At 42.6% G+C, this 15038-nt stretch overlaps 1 protein-coding gene and 1 long non-coding RNA gene across 5 annotated transcripts in view; one reads left to right on the forward strand and one right to left on the reverse strand.

Annotated features, from left to right (window-relative positions):
* Positions 1 to 15038, forward strand: part of LOC309646217 (general transcription factor II-I repeat domain-containing protein 2) — a 54882-nt gene that overhangs the window by 14308 nt on the left and 25536 nt on the right. For 3 of the 4 annotated variants that reach the window (XM_082432306.1, XM_082432307.1, XM_082432305.1), the window contains 4 exons: positions 2597 to 2735; positions 12945 to 13064; positions 14619 to 14802; positions 14958 to 14986. In XM_082432306.1, the coding sequence (XP_082288432.1) occupies positions 2597 to 2735; positions 12945 to 13064; positions 14619 to 14802; positions 14958 to 14986 (472 nt within the window). Of the gene's footprint in view, positions 1 to 2596; positions 2736 to 12866; positions 13065 to 14618; positions 14803 to 14957; positions 14987 to 15038 lie in introns of those variants that run through there. The other variant, XM_082432308.1, reaches the window with a different exon arrangement.
* On the reverse strand, positions 6342 to 12470 carry LOC309646290. The gene is made up of 2 exons (XR_014255255.1): positions 7037 to 12470; positions 6342 to 6707 (listed from the first exon to the last, which is right to left on the reverse strand). It is a non-coding gene; the product is annotated as an uncharacterized lncRNA (long non-coding RNA).

The raw sequence follows: 15038 nt of genomic DNA on the forward strand, positions 1-15038 counted from the left end.
TTCGAGCCCTGGTCCGGGAAGATCCCACATGCCACGGAGCCACTAAGCCTGTGCGCCACAACTACTGAGCCTGCACTCTAGAGCCCGCGAGCCACAACTACTGAGCCCGCGTGCCACAACTACTGAAGCCCGCGTGCCTAGAGCCCACGCTCTGCAACAAGAGAAGCCACTGCAATGAGAAGCCCACTCACGGCAACGAAGAGTAGCCCGCGCACAGCAACGAAGACCCAACGCAGCCAAAAATAAATAAATAAATAAATAAAATTTAAAAACAACTTTCATTTAAAAAAAAAAAAAGATAATCTCATCTCAAGATCCTAACTGTAGGGCTTCCCTGGTCGTGCAGTGGTTAAGAATCTGCCTGCCAATGCAGGGGACACGGGTTCAAGCCCTGGTCAGGGAAGATCCCACATGCCGTGGAGCAACTAAGCCCGTGCGCCACAACTACTGAGTCTGCGCTCTAGAGCCCATGAGCCACAACTACTGAGCCCACATGCCACAACTACTGAAGCCCGCATGCCTAGAGCCCGTGCTCCGCAACAAGAGAAGCCACCGCAACGAGAAGCCTGCGCACTGTGATGAAGAGTAGCCCCCGCTCGCCGCAACTAGAGAAAGCCTGCACGCAGCAACGAAGCCCCAACACAGCCAAAAATAAATAAAATAAAATAAATAAATTTATAAAAAAAGATCCTAACTGTAATCACATCTGCAAAGTCCCTTTTGCTTGTAAGGTAACATAACAGGCTCTGGGGATTAGGACGTGGACATCTTTAGGGGCCATTATTCTGCCCCCCATAATCCACTGTGTCAGGTGATGTTTGAGTGGAGATGGGCATTTTGGGGGTCTCAAGAAGGGGAAACTGGGTTGGAGATTACATTTAGTTTTAGTTTAGTGGTAAGTATTATGTGGCTTGATGTTATTTCTGTGTCTGGGTAAATTATTGCTAGATGTCCTGGTATAGGAATGGTTTCCAGGAATAATCCGATGGTTGACTGTCAACTCTTCTGGTAACTCGACATCAAGGGACAAGACCCGAGGTCATATTGTGGTGTGAACATGTTCCCAACTCCAAAAGTATGTGGGTAGTACAGGAGAAACAAGGTTTTAAATGTATAGAGCCAGAAGCTAGTCTGTGGGAAATTCTTCCAGTCATTAAATGGGTGTAATTGTCAACAGAGGATTTGTTTTTCATCGATGCGTTGTCAAAACAGAAGTTCCTTCTGGTGAGGAAGATACTCAGTAACGTAGCGTATTCAGTTATAAATACACCAAACATTCTTTTAAATTGTTGAAAGGAACTACACGAAGTAGAATTTATCAGAATTCTTGTCTGTAGGGGATCAACCTGTAGCACGACGAAGAACAGCAAGTGTGTCTGTGGTATGAATTTTCATGTTTCATTCATCCTTATCATCAATAATAAAAAGGTAATCAATCACGTTGGAGGAAATATTAAATTATCTCTGTTCTCTCCATAGAAAATGATATTATGAAATTGTTGTCACAGGAAGAGGCAAAGAGTCTGCAGCCAAAGACGTAGGGAAAAAAGGCACATGAGACAGGCGTGTCAGGTGTCAGGCGGTCAAGATTCTGTACTCAGTTCCAACATGGTGTTTTTCCCCACACTAACAAGCAATTCTTAGACACCAGCTGGGTGTCCTACCATTCACCTCAATCCTGACACTATTTACCTAGAGAGAGCATCAGATTCCACAGGTTAAGGGCTCAGTCCTACAAGACTGTCTTCCCTACCCCTCCCCCAACTTCAGATGCCATTGGCAAGCCCGCATCGTCACCTGTGCTTCTGACCAACCCGCTATAGATTGGAGGGTCCCACGTCCCCCTCCTCGGGTTTGATTAATTTGCTAGAGCTGCTCACAGAACTCAGAGAAACATTTGATTTACTAGATTACCGGTTTGTTATAAAGGGATATGTATAACTCAAGGACAGCAAGATGGGAGAGATGCACAAGGCAAGGTGTGGGGAAGGGGGAGCAGAGCTTCCATGCCCTCTCCAGGTGCACCACTCTCCCTAAATCTCCACTTGTTCATCAATCCTTTTGTCTTTTTGGGTTTTCCTCGAGGCTTCATTACCTAGGGACGATGGATTAAACCACTGGCCATTGATTCAATCTCTAGCCCCTCTCCCCTCCCCAGAGGTCAGGGGGAAGTTCCCCCCTTCTAATCACCTGGTTGGTTTTCCCGGCAGCCAGCCCCCATCCTTGGGCTGGTCCCAAAGTCACCTCATTAACAAAGCAAAAGACACCTTTATCTCGCTCTTAGAAAATTCCAAGGGTTTTAGGAGCTTTGTGTCAGAAACAGTGGAAGAAAACCAAATATACATTTCTTATTATAAATCACAAGCATCATCACAGGTACTGAATAAAAATCTTCTTCTTGTGGTTTTATGATGTTAATGGTATTTGCTTGATAAAATTTGTTTTGTTTTTTTTCTTGGTGGTTTTTCTCATTCTAAAGAAATATTTGTTTTGTACCTAATTTTGTATTTTTTTTCTTAAGGCAGACCTCTCAGGCCCCACAAAAATCCAGATCTGCCCCTGTAGATAACATTTCATTCTTTTTTTTCCGTTTCAGTGTAAAGAACTGGCCAAGTCCAAGGCGGAAGTGGCCTGCATTGCAATGTATGAAGCAGACGTGTTTGTCGTTGGAACAGAGAAAGGACGTGCTTTTATCAATGCCAGAACGGATTTGCAGAAGGATTTTGCAAAATACTGTAGGTGTTAACAATTTTATCCTTTGTATTTGTAAATCTTAGAATATTGGCAGGCAAGACTTATGTATTGTTTTCTTCTAAGATATCATAAGCATTATCCTAAAAATGGTTCTGACACATCCCTTTGACTTAGCAAAACACTGAGTCCAAGAAACATGATCAATGTATTTTACACTGTATCCTCAGCAGGGCCCTGGTTGTGTAGAATACATTTGAAGAACATAGATGAAACTGTCTTTCATTCCTAAAATGAAACCAAATTGAAAAAAAATACTCTTATTTTACTCCTTCCCAAAGGAAAGGGAAAAACTCCTTCAAGGCCTATTCAGTTTTTCTTTCAGTTAATAACCATTATACTCCTTTGTCTTTTTTTTCTTTTTTTTTTACTGTGGGACTTTCAGAGCCTTCAATGTGCCCAATATGTGTTACAAGGAGCATTAGTGAGCATCTGTGGTCATCTGTGAGCTAAACTAGTCTAGTGCATTAGTGAGCATATGTGGTCATCTGTGAGCTAAACTAGTCTAGTCTGTTAAAACCTACATGCTGTATAATGATTATCTCTGCCACTGTAGGTCATCTGCCAGGTATTGAATTAGCAATTTTGTACTCCCTGGAACCAAGAACGGAAAAAAAAAAAAAAAGTTTATCAGAGGGTATATTTGTGTGTGTGTGTGTGTGTGTGTGTGTGTACAGGGATATGGGTATAGATATATAGATGTCTCCAAGGGTTGGCAAAGGATGTATATATCCTCTCTCTATATGTATACAGTTGACCCTTGAACAACATGGGTTTGAACTGCACAGGTCCATATATATTTGGATTTTTTTCAATGGTAAATACTACAGTACTACAACATCTGTGGTTAGTTGAATCCACAAATGAGGAACTGTGGATACGGAGGAAACATGGATACTGAAGGCCAACACTAAATTATATACAGATTTTCACCAGCACCCCTAACCCTCATGTTGTTCAAGGGCCAACTGTATACCATTTTACTACAAAACAAACCTATATCTGTAGAAGATTTATATATATATATATATATATATATATATATATATATATATATATATATATATATATATATATATATGAGAGAGGATGATTGATTCGGATTGACTTTTAAGACCAAACTTAGGGTCTCTACTATCAAGAAGATTAAAAAAATGAAGCAATCTTTAAATAAGATGGTGAGTATGTAATTGATGAACAAGAAGGGTATGCTCAGATCAGTGTCAGCTGCCAACTGGATTTCTAATCGTTGAAATTGAATCACAGATTTTTTTTAAATTTTCACAGTTGCATGCTAATTTTTCATATATAAGCCTATTCATATTTCTCTGAATATGATTTCTCTCTTTTTTCCTTGATAAATCTTGTAAGGCATTCATCTCTTTTAATTAAATTTCCAGTGAGGCAACTTTTGGCTTTGTGATTTTGTCTATTGTTTCTTTGTTTTCTTTGTCATTTATTTCTGCTCTTTATTATTTCCTTATTTAATTGAATTTAATTGCTTTTCTTTTCTAGCTTCTTGATTTGGTAGCTTAGGTCATTGAGTTTTAAAAAAATATTTAAAGTTATAACGTTTCCTTTAGGTTCTGCTTTAGCTGTAATCCTCAGACTTTGATATGTTGTGTTTTATTATGATTTTGTTCAAAGTATTTTCTAAGAACCCTAGTAATTTCTTTTTGACCCATGGTTACTGAGAAGCATGTTGCTTAATTTCCTAATATTTGGAAATTTGGGGGTTATTGATTCTAGTTAAATCCCATTGTGGTCCAAAAACATACTCTGTATGTTTTTTTTTTTTGTTTTTTGTTTTTTTTTTTATTCATGTTGGTTGCACCAGGTCTTAGTTGCGGCAGGCAGGCTCCTTAGTTGCGGCTCGCCGGCTCCTTAGTTGTGGCATGCGAACTCTTAGTTGCGGCATGCATGTGGGATCTAGTTCCCTGACCAGGGATCAAACCTGCGTCCCCTGCATTGGAAGGTGGATTCTTAACCACTGCGCCACTGGGGAAGTCCCACTCTGTATGATTTTAATCCTTTTGAGTTTATCAAGACCTAATTTATCACTTAGCACATCATTTATGTTGGTGAATAGTCCATGTACACTTGAAAAGAATTTAGATTCTGCAGTTAACAGACCAATTAGGTCAAGTTGTTAAATGTTATTCAGTTCATCTGTGTCATTTCCAATTTTCGCCTATTATTTTATCCATTATTGATAGAGGAGTGTTAAAATAGCCAGCTATATCGTATATTTGTTCCTCCTTTTGGTTAGTACATTTTGCTTCACACATGTTGAAGATATGGATATGAATGTTATTAGATATAAATTTAGGATTGTAATGTTTTCCTGCTGAATTGACCCTTGTTTTCCTCACAAAACATTCCTCTTTGTTTCATTTATCCTCCTGATCTTGAAGTCTCCTTTGTCTTGTATTAATATAGCCTCACCAGCTTTCTTATGACTAATATTTGCATAGCACATCTTTTTCTATTCATTTACTTTCAGCTCTCTGTACTTTATATTTAAACTATGTCTCTTGTAAACGTGCAGTTAGGTCTTTTTTGTAAAAACCAGTCTGAAAATCTGACTCTTACTTGGATTGTTTCATCCATTTACATTTAACGTCATTATTTATATGGTTTAGTTTAAGGCTTCTATGTTGCTGTTTCTTTTCTATTCATCTCATATGTTCTTTGTTCCTTTGGGACTACTTTCCTGCGTTATTTTATTTTATTTCTTATTTATTTTTTTAATAAATTTATTTTATTTATTTATTTATTTTGGCTGCATTGGGTCCTCGTTGCTGCACGCCTGCTTTCTCTAGTTGTGGCCAGTGGGGGCTACTCTTCATTGTGGTGCGCAGGCTTCTCATTGCGGTGGCTTCTTTTGTTGTGGAGCACGGGCTCTAGGCACGTGGGCTTCAGTAGTTGTGGCATGTGGACTCAGTAGCTGTGTCTCGCGGGCTCTAGAGCACAGGCTCAGTAGTTGTGGCACATGGGCTTAGTTGCTCTGCGGCATGTGGGATCTTCCCGGACCAGGGATCGAACCCGTGTCCCCTGCACTGGCAGGGGGATTCTTAACCACTGTGCCACCAGGGAAACCCCCTGTGTTATTTTAGATCGAGAAATTTTTTTGTATTATATTTTATCTACTCTATTGACATTTTAGCTCTTTTAGGTTTTTTGGGGTTTTTTTTGGTTATTCTTGGGATTACAATATGCCCTCCTAATTTGTCACAGTGAACCTAAAATTACTATTTTTCTACTACACCTACAATGTAAGAACCTTAAACACTATAATTCTGTTTACTTCTGTTTAGCCCTAATATGTTATAAATCCTGCAACACCTTATGACGTTTGTTTTAAGCAATCACTTTCCAAAATTTTTAAAAATAATCTTTTTATTTACCTTTATATGTACCACTTCTAATACCCTTTTTTCCTTCTTGTAGCTCTGGATTTCCATCTGGAATTATTTCCCTTCAGCCTGAAGAACTTTCTTTAGCATTTCTTTTAGTGTGGGTCTAATAGTAAGAAACCCTCTCTGATTTTGTTTATCAGAAAATGTATTTACCTTACCTTCATTTGTGTGTGTGTGTGTGTGTGTGGTTTAAAAAAAAACATAAAATTTACCATTAAACCATATTTATGGGTATGGTAGTTCAGTAGTGTTGAGTATATTCACATTGTTGTGAAACACATCCCCAGAACTCTTTCATCTTGCAAATCTGAAGCTCTATATCCACTAAATAAACAATTCCTTTTCCCCCACTACCTTGGCCCCTGATAACCACCATTCTCCTTTGTTTCTATGAATGTGACTATTTTACATACCTCATCTAAGTGGAATCATAGAGTATTTACACTATTACACCTGGCTTATTTCACTTCTGGCGTAACATCCTGAAGTTTCATCCATGTTATAGCATGGAACGGGATTAAGTCTGCCTTCAAACACCTCTAATGAGGGCTTCCCTGGTGGCACAGTGGTTGAGAATCTGCCTGCCAATGCAGGGGACACGGGTTCGAGCCCTGGTCTGGGAAGATCCCACATGCCACGGAGCAACTGGGCCTGTGAGCCACAATTACTGAGCCTGCGCGTCTGGAGCCTGTGCTCCGCAACAAGAGAGGCTGCGATGGTGAGAGGCCCGCGCACCGCGATGAAGAGTGGTCCCCACTTGCCGCAACTAGAGAAAGCCCTCGCACAGAAACGAAGACTCAACACAGTCATAAATAAATAAATAAATAAATAAAAGAACGTGAATTTCTAAAAAAAAAAAAAAACACCTCTAATGAATTTTTCAGTTCACTTATCGTGTTTTTCAGCCCCAGAAGTGCCGTTTGGTTTTTTTTATAGTTCCTCTTTGTCAGTACTCTCATTTTGTTCATATATCATTTAGTTGTCTTTCTATACTCTCTTTTAGTGCATTGAGGATCTTTATTTTAAATTCTTTGTCAGGTAGTTCATGGATCTACATTTCTTTAGAATTGGTGTCTGGAGTTTTATTTTGTTCCTTTGAGTGGGCCTTGTTTCCCTGCTTCTCTGTATGCCTTGTAATATTTTTTTTTTTCCTGGGATTTAGGCATTTGAAAAGACAATCACCTCTCCCAGTCTTTGCTTACTGGCTCCGTGCGGGGAAGACCACCCATCAGCCCTGCTGGCTGTTCTAGAACCTCTCAAACCTTTTTGAATCTCTTTCGCCCCCTGGTGTCTGCCCATAGAACTGCAGCTCTGAGTTAAGTCAGTGCTCTGAATCAGGCAAGATATAAATCAGTTCCTCCAGTAACCCCCAGACAAGCCTGAATGTTGGACACACAGTCCACTCTTTTGTTTCCACCTCAAGGGAGGAGCCCCAGTCTGGGGGTTCCTTCGCAGCTGCTCTGCACTATGCCACATAGAGGGAGAAGCATGAATAGGCAAGGCAAATGCTGCGAACCTTCCTACCCCTGTGCTGAAATCTCTTCTTGGTTTTACAATGGCTGGGGTGCCATAGCTTCTCAGCTGGTCTGCAGAGTTCTCACAGAGGTGTTCTGGTCCGTCTACTGTTAATTTGGTGTATCTGTGGAGGAAGGAAGGCCCCTTGCCTCCTAGTCTGCCATCTTGCCAACATCATTCTCCTTGCTTTCGTTTTTGAATCATTTTTTTTTTGAAGTATAGTTGATTTACAATGTTATGTTAGTTTCAGGTGTACAGCAAATTGATTCAGTTATACATATATTTATATATTCTTTTTCAGATTCTTTTCCATTATGGGTTATTACAAGGTATTGAATATACTTCCCTGTGCCATACAGTAGGTCCTTATTGTTTTTTGAAGACTGCTTTTACTCGGTATGGAATCTGGCTTGACAATTTTTTTCCTCCAGCCCTTTTTTTTTTCTCTTTTGGCCGCATCGCGTGGCTTGCGGGATCTTAGTTCCCCGACTAGGGATTGGACCTGCGCCTTTAGCAGTGAAAGCATGGAGTCCTAACCACTGGACCGCCAGGGAACTCTCTTCCTCCAGCCGTTTAAAAGTTTCATTCCATTTCCTCCTGGTTGCCACTGTTTTAGATAACAAAATCAGGTTAGAATTCTTATTTTTGTTCCCCTGAAGGTAATGTACCTTTTCCCCAGCTCTGTCTCATCTTTGGTCTTCAGCAGTTTGGCCACGAAATGCCTGTTTATAGCCTTCTTTGTTTTTACCCTACTTGGTCTGTGGCGCTTACTGAATCTGCATGTTGACGTCTTCATCAATGTTGGACATTTTTGGCCATTCGTATCTCTTCAAATATTTATTCTGATTCTCTTCTTAATTTACACAGAGAAGGAAATTTGCTATTTAATGTCTTTTTTTTTTTTAATTATCTTTGGCTGCATTGGGTCTTCGTTGCTGCACGTGGGCTTTCTCTAGTTGCGGTGCACGGGCTTCTCATTGCGGTGGCTTCTCTTGTCGTGGAGCACGGGCTCTAGGCGCACGGGCTTCAGTAGTTGCAGCACGTGGGCTCTAGGGTGCGCGGGTTTCAGTGGTTGTGGCTCGTGGGCTCTAGAGCACAGGCTCAGTAGTTGTGGCGCACGGGCTTAGTTGCTCCACGGCACGTGGGATCTTCCAGGACCAGGGACTGAACCCGTGTCCCCTGCATTGGCAGGCAGATTCTTAACCACTGTGCCATCAGGGAAGTCTGGCAAGTGAATTCTTAACCACTGCATCACCAGGGAAGTCCAGAAATTTGCTATTTATTGTCTCACAAGTCATTAAGGCTCTGTTCCTTCCCCCCCACCTTTTTCTTTTTGTATTCAAGTTTCAGATTGGATAGTTTCTATTGGCGTTTCTTTGAGGACACTGATTCTTCCTTCTGCCATATCCAGGGTGCTGTTAAGTCCATCTGGTGAAATTTTCATTTCTGATTATTTTCCATTTCTAAAATTCCATTTTCTTTCTTCCTTTTCTGGTTAGCATTTTCATTTCTCTTTTGCAATTTCCCTTATATTCATTTGTTGTGTTCACCACCCCTATAAAAAGTCTTTCATGTACTTATAGCAGTTGTTTTAGTCCTTATCTGGTAATTTCAACATCTGGGTCATTTATGGTTCTACGTCTATAGATTTTTTTTTCCTGTCTTGGCCATGGGTCACATTTTCCTGCTTCTTCACATTCATACTAATTTTAAATTTTATACTGGGTATTATGCATGATATGTTGTAAAAATCTGCTAAGTAAAATTGCATTTTGTTCTGGCAGGCAGTTAAGTTACTGGCAGGTCACCCTGCCCCCATGTGGATGAGTTGCCCTTGGCCCTAGAGCATCCCTCTTAGTCTCAGAAGGCGGCCCCTCCTCCTAAGATGTGCCCCTTAGTTTCACATGGTGTTAAACAAGCTTCTCGAACTCGGTGGATCTTGAATACCAAACCCTGTCTTTCTAGCACCACACAGCTGTTTAAATCTCTGCTCAGCAATTTACCTTCCAGATGTTGCTTTTCCTTAAAGCCTCACCCTGTGCTTGCACAGTTTGGAGATGAAGCAAGAATTTGAGGGAAGTTGCTATGATGATACTGGGTGTCCCACCTCTGTGACTCATTTTCTCCAGGATTTCCTCTTCAGTGTCTAACCACAATGGCAGTCCTGATATGTGACATAGGTTTCCTCGTTTCATTAAGACTGCTGCTTTTTGGTTAAGCTCTATTTCTCCCTGAGTCCCACAGGAAGTCAGGAGTTCCCATGGGGGAAAAGCCAGGTCCATGTGCAGCTCATTCCATATGTGTGCTTCCCTTCTTTCGAGGATAGCATTCCTTCCTGTTTTCGCCTGTTTCTGGTTGTTCTTCAGTGCTTTCAAGTAGTTGATCTTCTCATTTTGTCCAGAGCTTATCATTCATTGTTCCTGGCAAATACATACTTCTCTGCCATCGCTGGAACAGTAATGCTGGGTGTCATTCTTGAATATGTGATGGTTATTTCTCTAGAAGTTGTCTTGGAAGTAAGGAAAAATTACCATGGAATTGCATCAAAAACACATTTACCTGCCTTCTGAAGTTAGAAACCAACTCCCTACTGTATAAGCATTCACAAATTTAATCCTCAAAACAGAAGGAATTTAGAATCAACCTGGGTTAGGGTTATAAGTGCTTAATATTAAAGCAATATAAAGTAAACCAGGGACTGGCGATCTTTCTCTGTAACGGGAGTGATAGTAAATGTTTTAGTCTCTGGGTCATTACAGCCTCTGTTGCATCCACTCACCTTGCTTTTGTAGCATGAAAGTAGAAGCAGGTGATATGGCGATGAATGCACCTGGTCAATAAAACTTTATTTACGTCACTGAAATGGGAATTTCGTGTTATTTTCTCAGGTCATGAAGTAAGTCCTTTTGAACTTATTTAACCATTTCAAAATATGAAAAACCACTCTTAGCTCACAGGTCATACAAAAAACGGGCCGCGGGCAGGGTGTGGCCCCAGGCTGTAGTTCACTGACCTCTGGAGTAAACCTGCAGGCCGTACTGTCAATTATTCTGTTTACCTCTTATTTTACCTGTGGGCCAAAATTGTTTGAATGACCAAACACACATAGGTTTTCACCTGCTTCCTTCTTTTAGCCTAATTGGTTCTGATATGTGAACATGCCTAGGAATTGCTTTGCAGAATTGTTTACACAAAACTATATATATCCTGTACTTCCTGGATGTCTGAGGGTTTTCAAGTATAATTCTGTCTGTGCACGATATTTGCCTTACATTTGACCCTAGAACGTAACTCCATTGTACAAGCCTCTCTGGCCCAAGAAATCACTTTGACGGTTTTCAAGTTACTGCCTCTCTACTCCAAGTCCACCCTTCTTTGTCCTGCCTTGTGATACTGGAACTGGACCCTGTAAACATTTCTCCCTTGGCAGCTGGCCCAGGACCTACCTTGGAGGCTTTTTCAGGAGGTCCCTGGAGGAGGAAGGCACTTCTCTTACCATTTCCAGTGGGCTCTCACCTGCTTGTACCTGTAGCACGCGGTGACCAATTGCACTTGGGATTCCCAGGGGCACCCCTGCCGCACACAGCATCCAGTTGGCTCCCCTGCATCCTGGCCGGGTGCCCAGCAAGTCACACAGAAGTCCCAGAAAGTTCCAGAAGGAAGCTTCCCAGAGAAATCCCAGGGGCACCACACCCACAGGCAGTTTCCCAGGGAGTTAGTTCCGCCAGTGCCCGAGAGAGGGGCCTCCTAGAAAGTTCTGCTGGCATCACCCCACGGGTGGTTTCCAGAGTTCTGCCACCACCCCAGGGAACAGCTTCCCTGCAACAGCGAATCTGGCGGCACCCCGGGGGCAACTTGCCAGTGGTTTCCACTAGCACCTCTAGAGGACGGGTCCCTGCTTGCCAGCCCCAGCTTGTGGCACCCCTGCGGACTCTGCCCCCTCCCCAGAGAAGCCTGGATCTCAGCCTCGGGGGGGGCTCTCTTCCAGGATTAGTTGCTCCCTCAGCCCTTGTGGTAGTTGATACTCCTGCTGCCTGTTACTTGTGTGTTGTCTAGAGTTCTCATTACCCCTTAGCAGTTCATCCTTGTTACTACGATTCTTTTTTTTTTTTTTTTTGGCTGCACCAAGTCTTAGTTGTAGCATGCAGGCTCTTAGTTACGGCACGTGGGATCTAGGTCCCTCAACAGGGATCGAACCAGGCCCCTCGCATTGGGAGCACAGAGTCTTAACCTCGGGACCACCAGAGAAGTCCCACTAATGATTCTTTTATTAAACTTTCCCTGTTCAAATTAATGTGTGGTTTCTGTGTCCTGATTAATCCTGATGAAAACAAACAACCAGTTTCAAAACTTTTGGAGTAGCAGCTGACCGGGGGGCTGGTCCCGAACCTGCCCAGTGCTTAGGGTCTTCCTACACAGTGACCGTCACTCGCAGACTGGATAGCAAATCATTTTCTTTCTTTTCTTTTCTTTTTTTTTTTTTTTTTGGTTTCCCTGCTCGGCCTGCGGGATCTTAGTTCCCCAACCAGGGATGGCACCCGAGTCCTCTGCAGTGGAAGTGCAGAGTCCTAACCACTGGACCGCCAGGGAATTCCCAGCAAACAATTTTCTGTTACCATTTCCTCTGAACTACTAATATTTCCTTATATGTTGAATTATTTATTGTTTATCAATAGATTCATTTCAGAGATGATCACTATGTTATTTTATCCTGTTCATCATAAATAGACTGTTCTTTGTTGTGTTGTTTTTTTTTTAAATTAAAAGATCTTGTTTTGGACTTCCCTGGTAACGCAGTGGTTAAGAATCCGCCTGCCAATGCAGGGGACACGGGTTCAAGCCCTGGTCCGGGAAGATCCCACATGTCCCAGAGCAGCTGGGCCTGTGCACCACAACTACTGAGCCTGTGCTCTGGAGCCCATGAGCCACAACTACTGAGCCCGCATGCCACAACTACTGAAGCCCGCGCGCCTAGAGCCCGTGCTCCGCAACAAGAGAAGCCACCACAGTGAGAAGCCCGCGCACCGCAACAATGAGTAGCCCCCGCTCGCTGCAACTAGAGAAAGCCCGTGCGCAGCAACAAAGACCCAACGCAGCCAAAAATAAATAAATAAATTTATTTAAAAAAAAAAAAAGATCTTGTTTTATGTCTATTCCTTTTTTTCTCCTTTTTCCTTTCAGTACCAGAAGCATGGACGTTAAGGAAACGTACAGTACAGATACTTGAATACTGACTTTGTACTGATCACTCGTTAACAGGCATTGCTGAAGGGCTGCAGGAGGTGAAACCCCCAGGCCCTGCCAACGGGATGCAGATTGATTCAGGAGAAACGGAAATACTCAGAAAAGCCGTCGAGGACTATTTCTGCTTTTGTTACGGTAAAGCTCACTTTAAGCATTAATTCTCTGAATAGTTCACTACAGAAGATGGTATTAGAAATCATTTTATCAGCGTGACTATTTAGACCGTCTCTAACGTTGGAAAAATCCACATTCACATCAAGGGGAGAGCCAGTTAAGTACCAGATCAAGTCTTCTTACGGAAGACCACTTGGTCTCTTCTGGTCCGTCGGAACCTCTGAATTCATCAGCCTTCAGTCTTTGCGGAGCCCCCTCCCCATGGCCATGCAGTTATTACAGACGTTCATGGTTGGTTGGTTCACGCACCAGCCTCGTCCTCACTGGTCTCCCCGCCTACCCACATCTTCCCACAGGCATGGAGACAGGGATTTTTTTTTTTAATACCCACACAGCGCTTTAAAAAGCTAGATAACAAGGAAGTCTGCAGGTGTTGTACTTGTGAGAGAAGCACCTTAGCATCTTAGGGCCTGGATCATCATTCCTAGACAGCTGCAAACATCTATGTGACCTGAAGGTCCCTGTGAGCATTTGGATTTGGGGGACTCCTCCGGCATAGGGGATCTTAGGGTCTCAGGCTACACTTCCATATGAGAAATGGAGCTCCAGCACCTCGGGGCTGGTCAGCCAGTGCAGAGAGACCGACACATCCCCAGGTGGACTCAGCTTTCTACAGGCAGGTTGGCCCAATCTGTACAGTGTGACACAGGGACAGTTCAGCTTTGGGCAGGGCTCTCATCCTCTTTGGCTGCAGCCTGAGGAACCTCAGGGTGTTCCCTGCAGCCCTGGGTGCACCAGGGTGAGCGCCCTGAATTGTGCAACCTCCAAAAGAATGGAGAAAAAGACCTATTATTTTCTTTCTTTTGGAAATAGATTATTTTTAGTTAATTAATTTACTTATTGAAATATAGTTGACTTACAATATTATATTAGTTTCAGGTGTACAACATAGTGATTCAATATTTTCTTTTTAATAAATTTATTTATTTATTTATTTTTGGCTGTTTTGGGTCTTCGTTGCTGCGCGCGGGCTTTCTCTTGTTGTGGTGAGCGGGGGCTACTCTTTGTTGCGGTGAGCGGGCTTCTCATTGCGGTGGCTTCTCTTGTTGCAGAGCACGGGCTCTAGGCGCACGGGCTTCAGTAGTTGTGGCACGCGGCCTCAGTAGTTATGGCTCACGGGCTCTAGAGCGCAGGCTCAGTAGTTGTGGTGCACGGGCTTAGTTGCTCCGCGGCATGTGGGATCTTCCCAGACCAGGGCTCGAACCCGTGTCCCCTGCATTGGCAGGCGGATTCTTAACCACTGCACCACCAGGGAAGCCCCTGTGATTCAATATTTTTATAGATTATGCAACCTATTATATTCTCTTATATGAAGATTTAAAGGAAAACATTTTATACTTTTTCTTTTGGCCTTTTGGTCGGAAATTTTATTAACTTGAGATATAGAGGCATAGGACACTTTAGGCTTTTAATTTCAGAACCAAATATCACCACCTGTGTTTATGACACTACGTGAAATTGACTCTCAGGGATTTACGCTCATGTTGTTTAAAGACATCCTGCTGCTTCTTCTAGGCAAAGCCTTGGGGACGACAGCGATGGTGCCTGTTCCTTATGAGAAGATGCTGAGGGACCAGGCAGCCGTGGTGGTGCAGGGGCTCCCAGAAGGGGTCCCCTTTCAACACCCTGAGAACTATGACCTTGCAACCCTGAAGTGGATTTTGGAGAACAAAGCGGGGATTTCATTCCTTATCAACAGGTGATAGGCTCTACCCCCTCCTAACAGCTGATAAACTGACAGCTTAATTTCAGTTACTTAATTCTGTCCCGTTATGTTTAGAAGTTGGTTATTCAGATGTTTAATCTGTCCGTCTTGTGTGTTCATGTCAGGTAACAGTATTGGTTTTCTTGCAGACCCTTCCTGGGTCCCGTGAATCAGCGAGGTAAGTGACAGCTTCTCATACTTGGTGACTGCCCTTGACTGCTAAACCAGTT

This window comes from Balaenoptera physalus (assembly GCF_965194825.1).
Source record: "Balaenoptera physalus genome assembly, chromosome: 16".
NCBI lineage: Eukaryota > Metazoa > Chordata > Mammalia > Artiodactyla > Balaenopteridae > Balaenoptera > Balaenoptera physalus.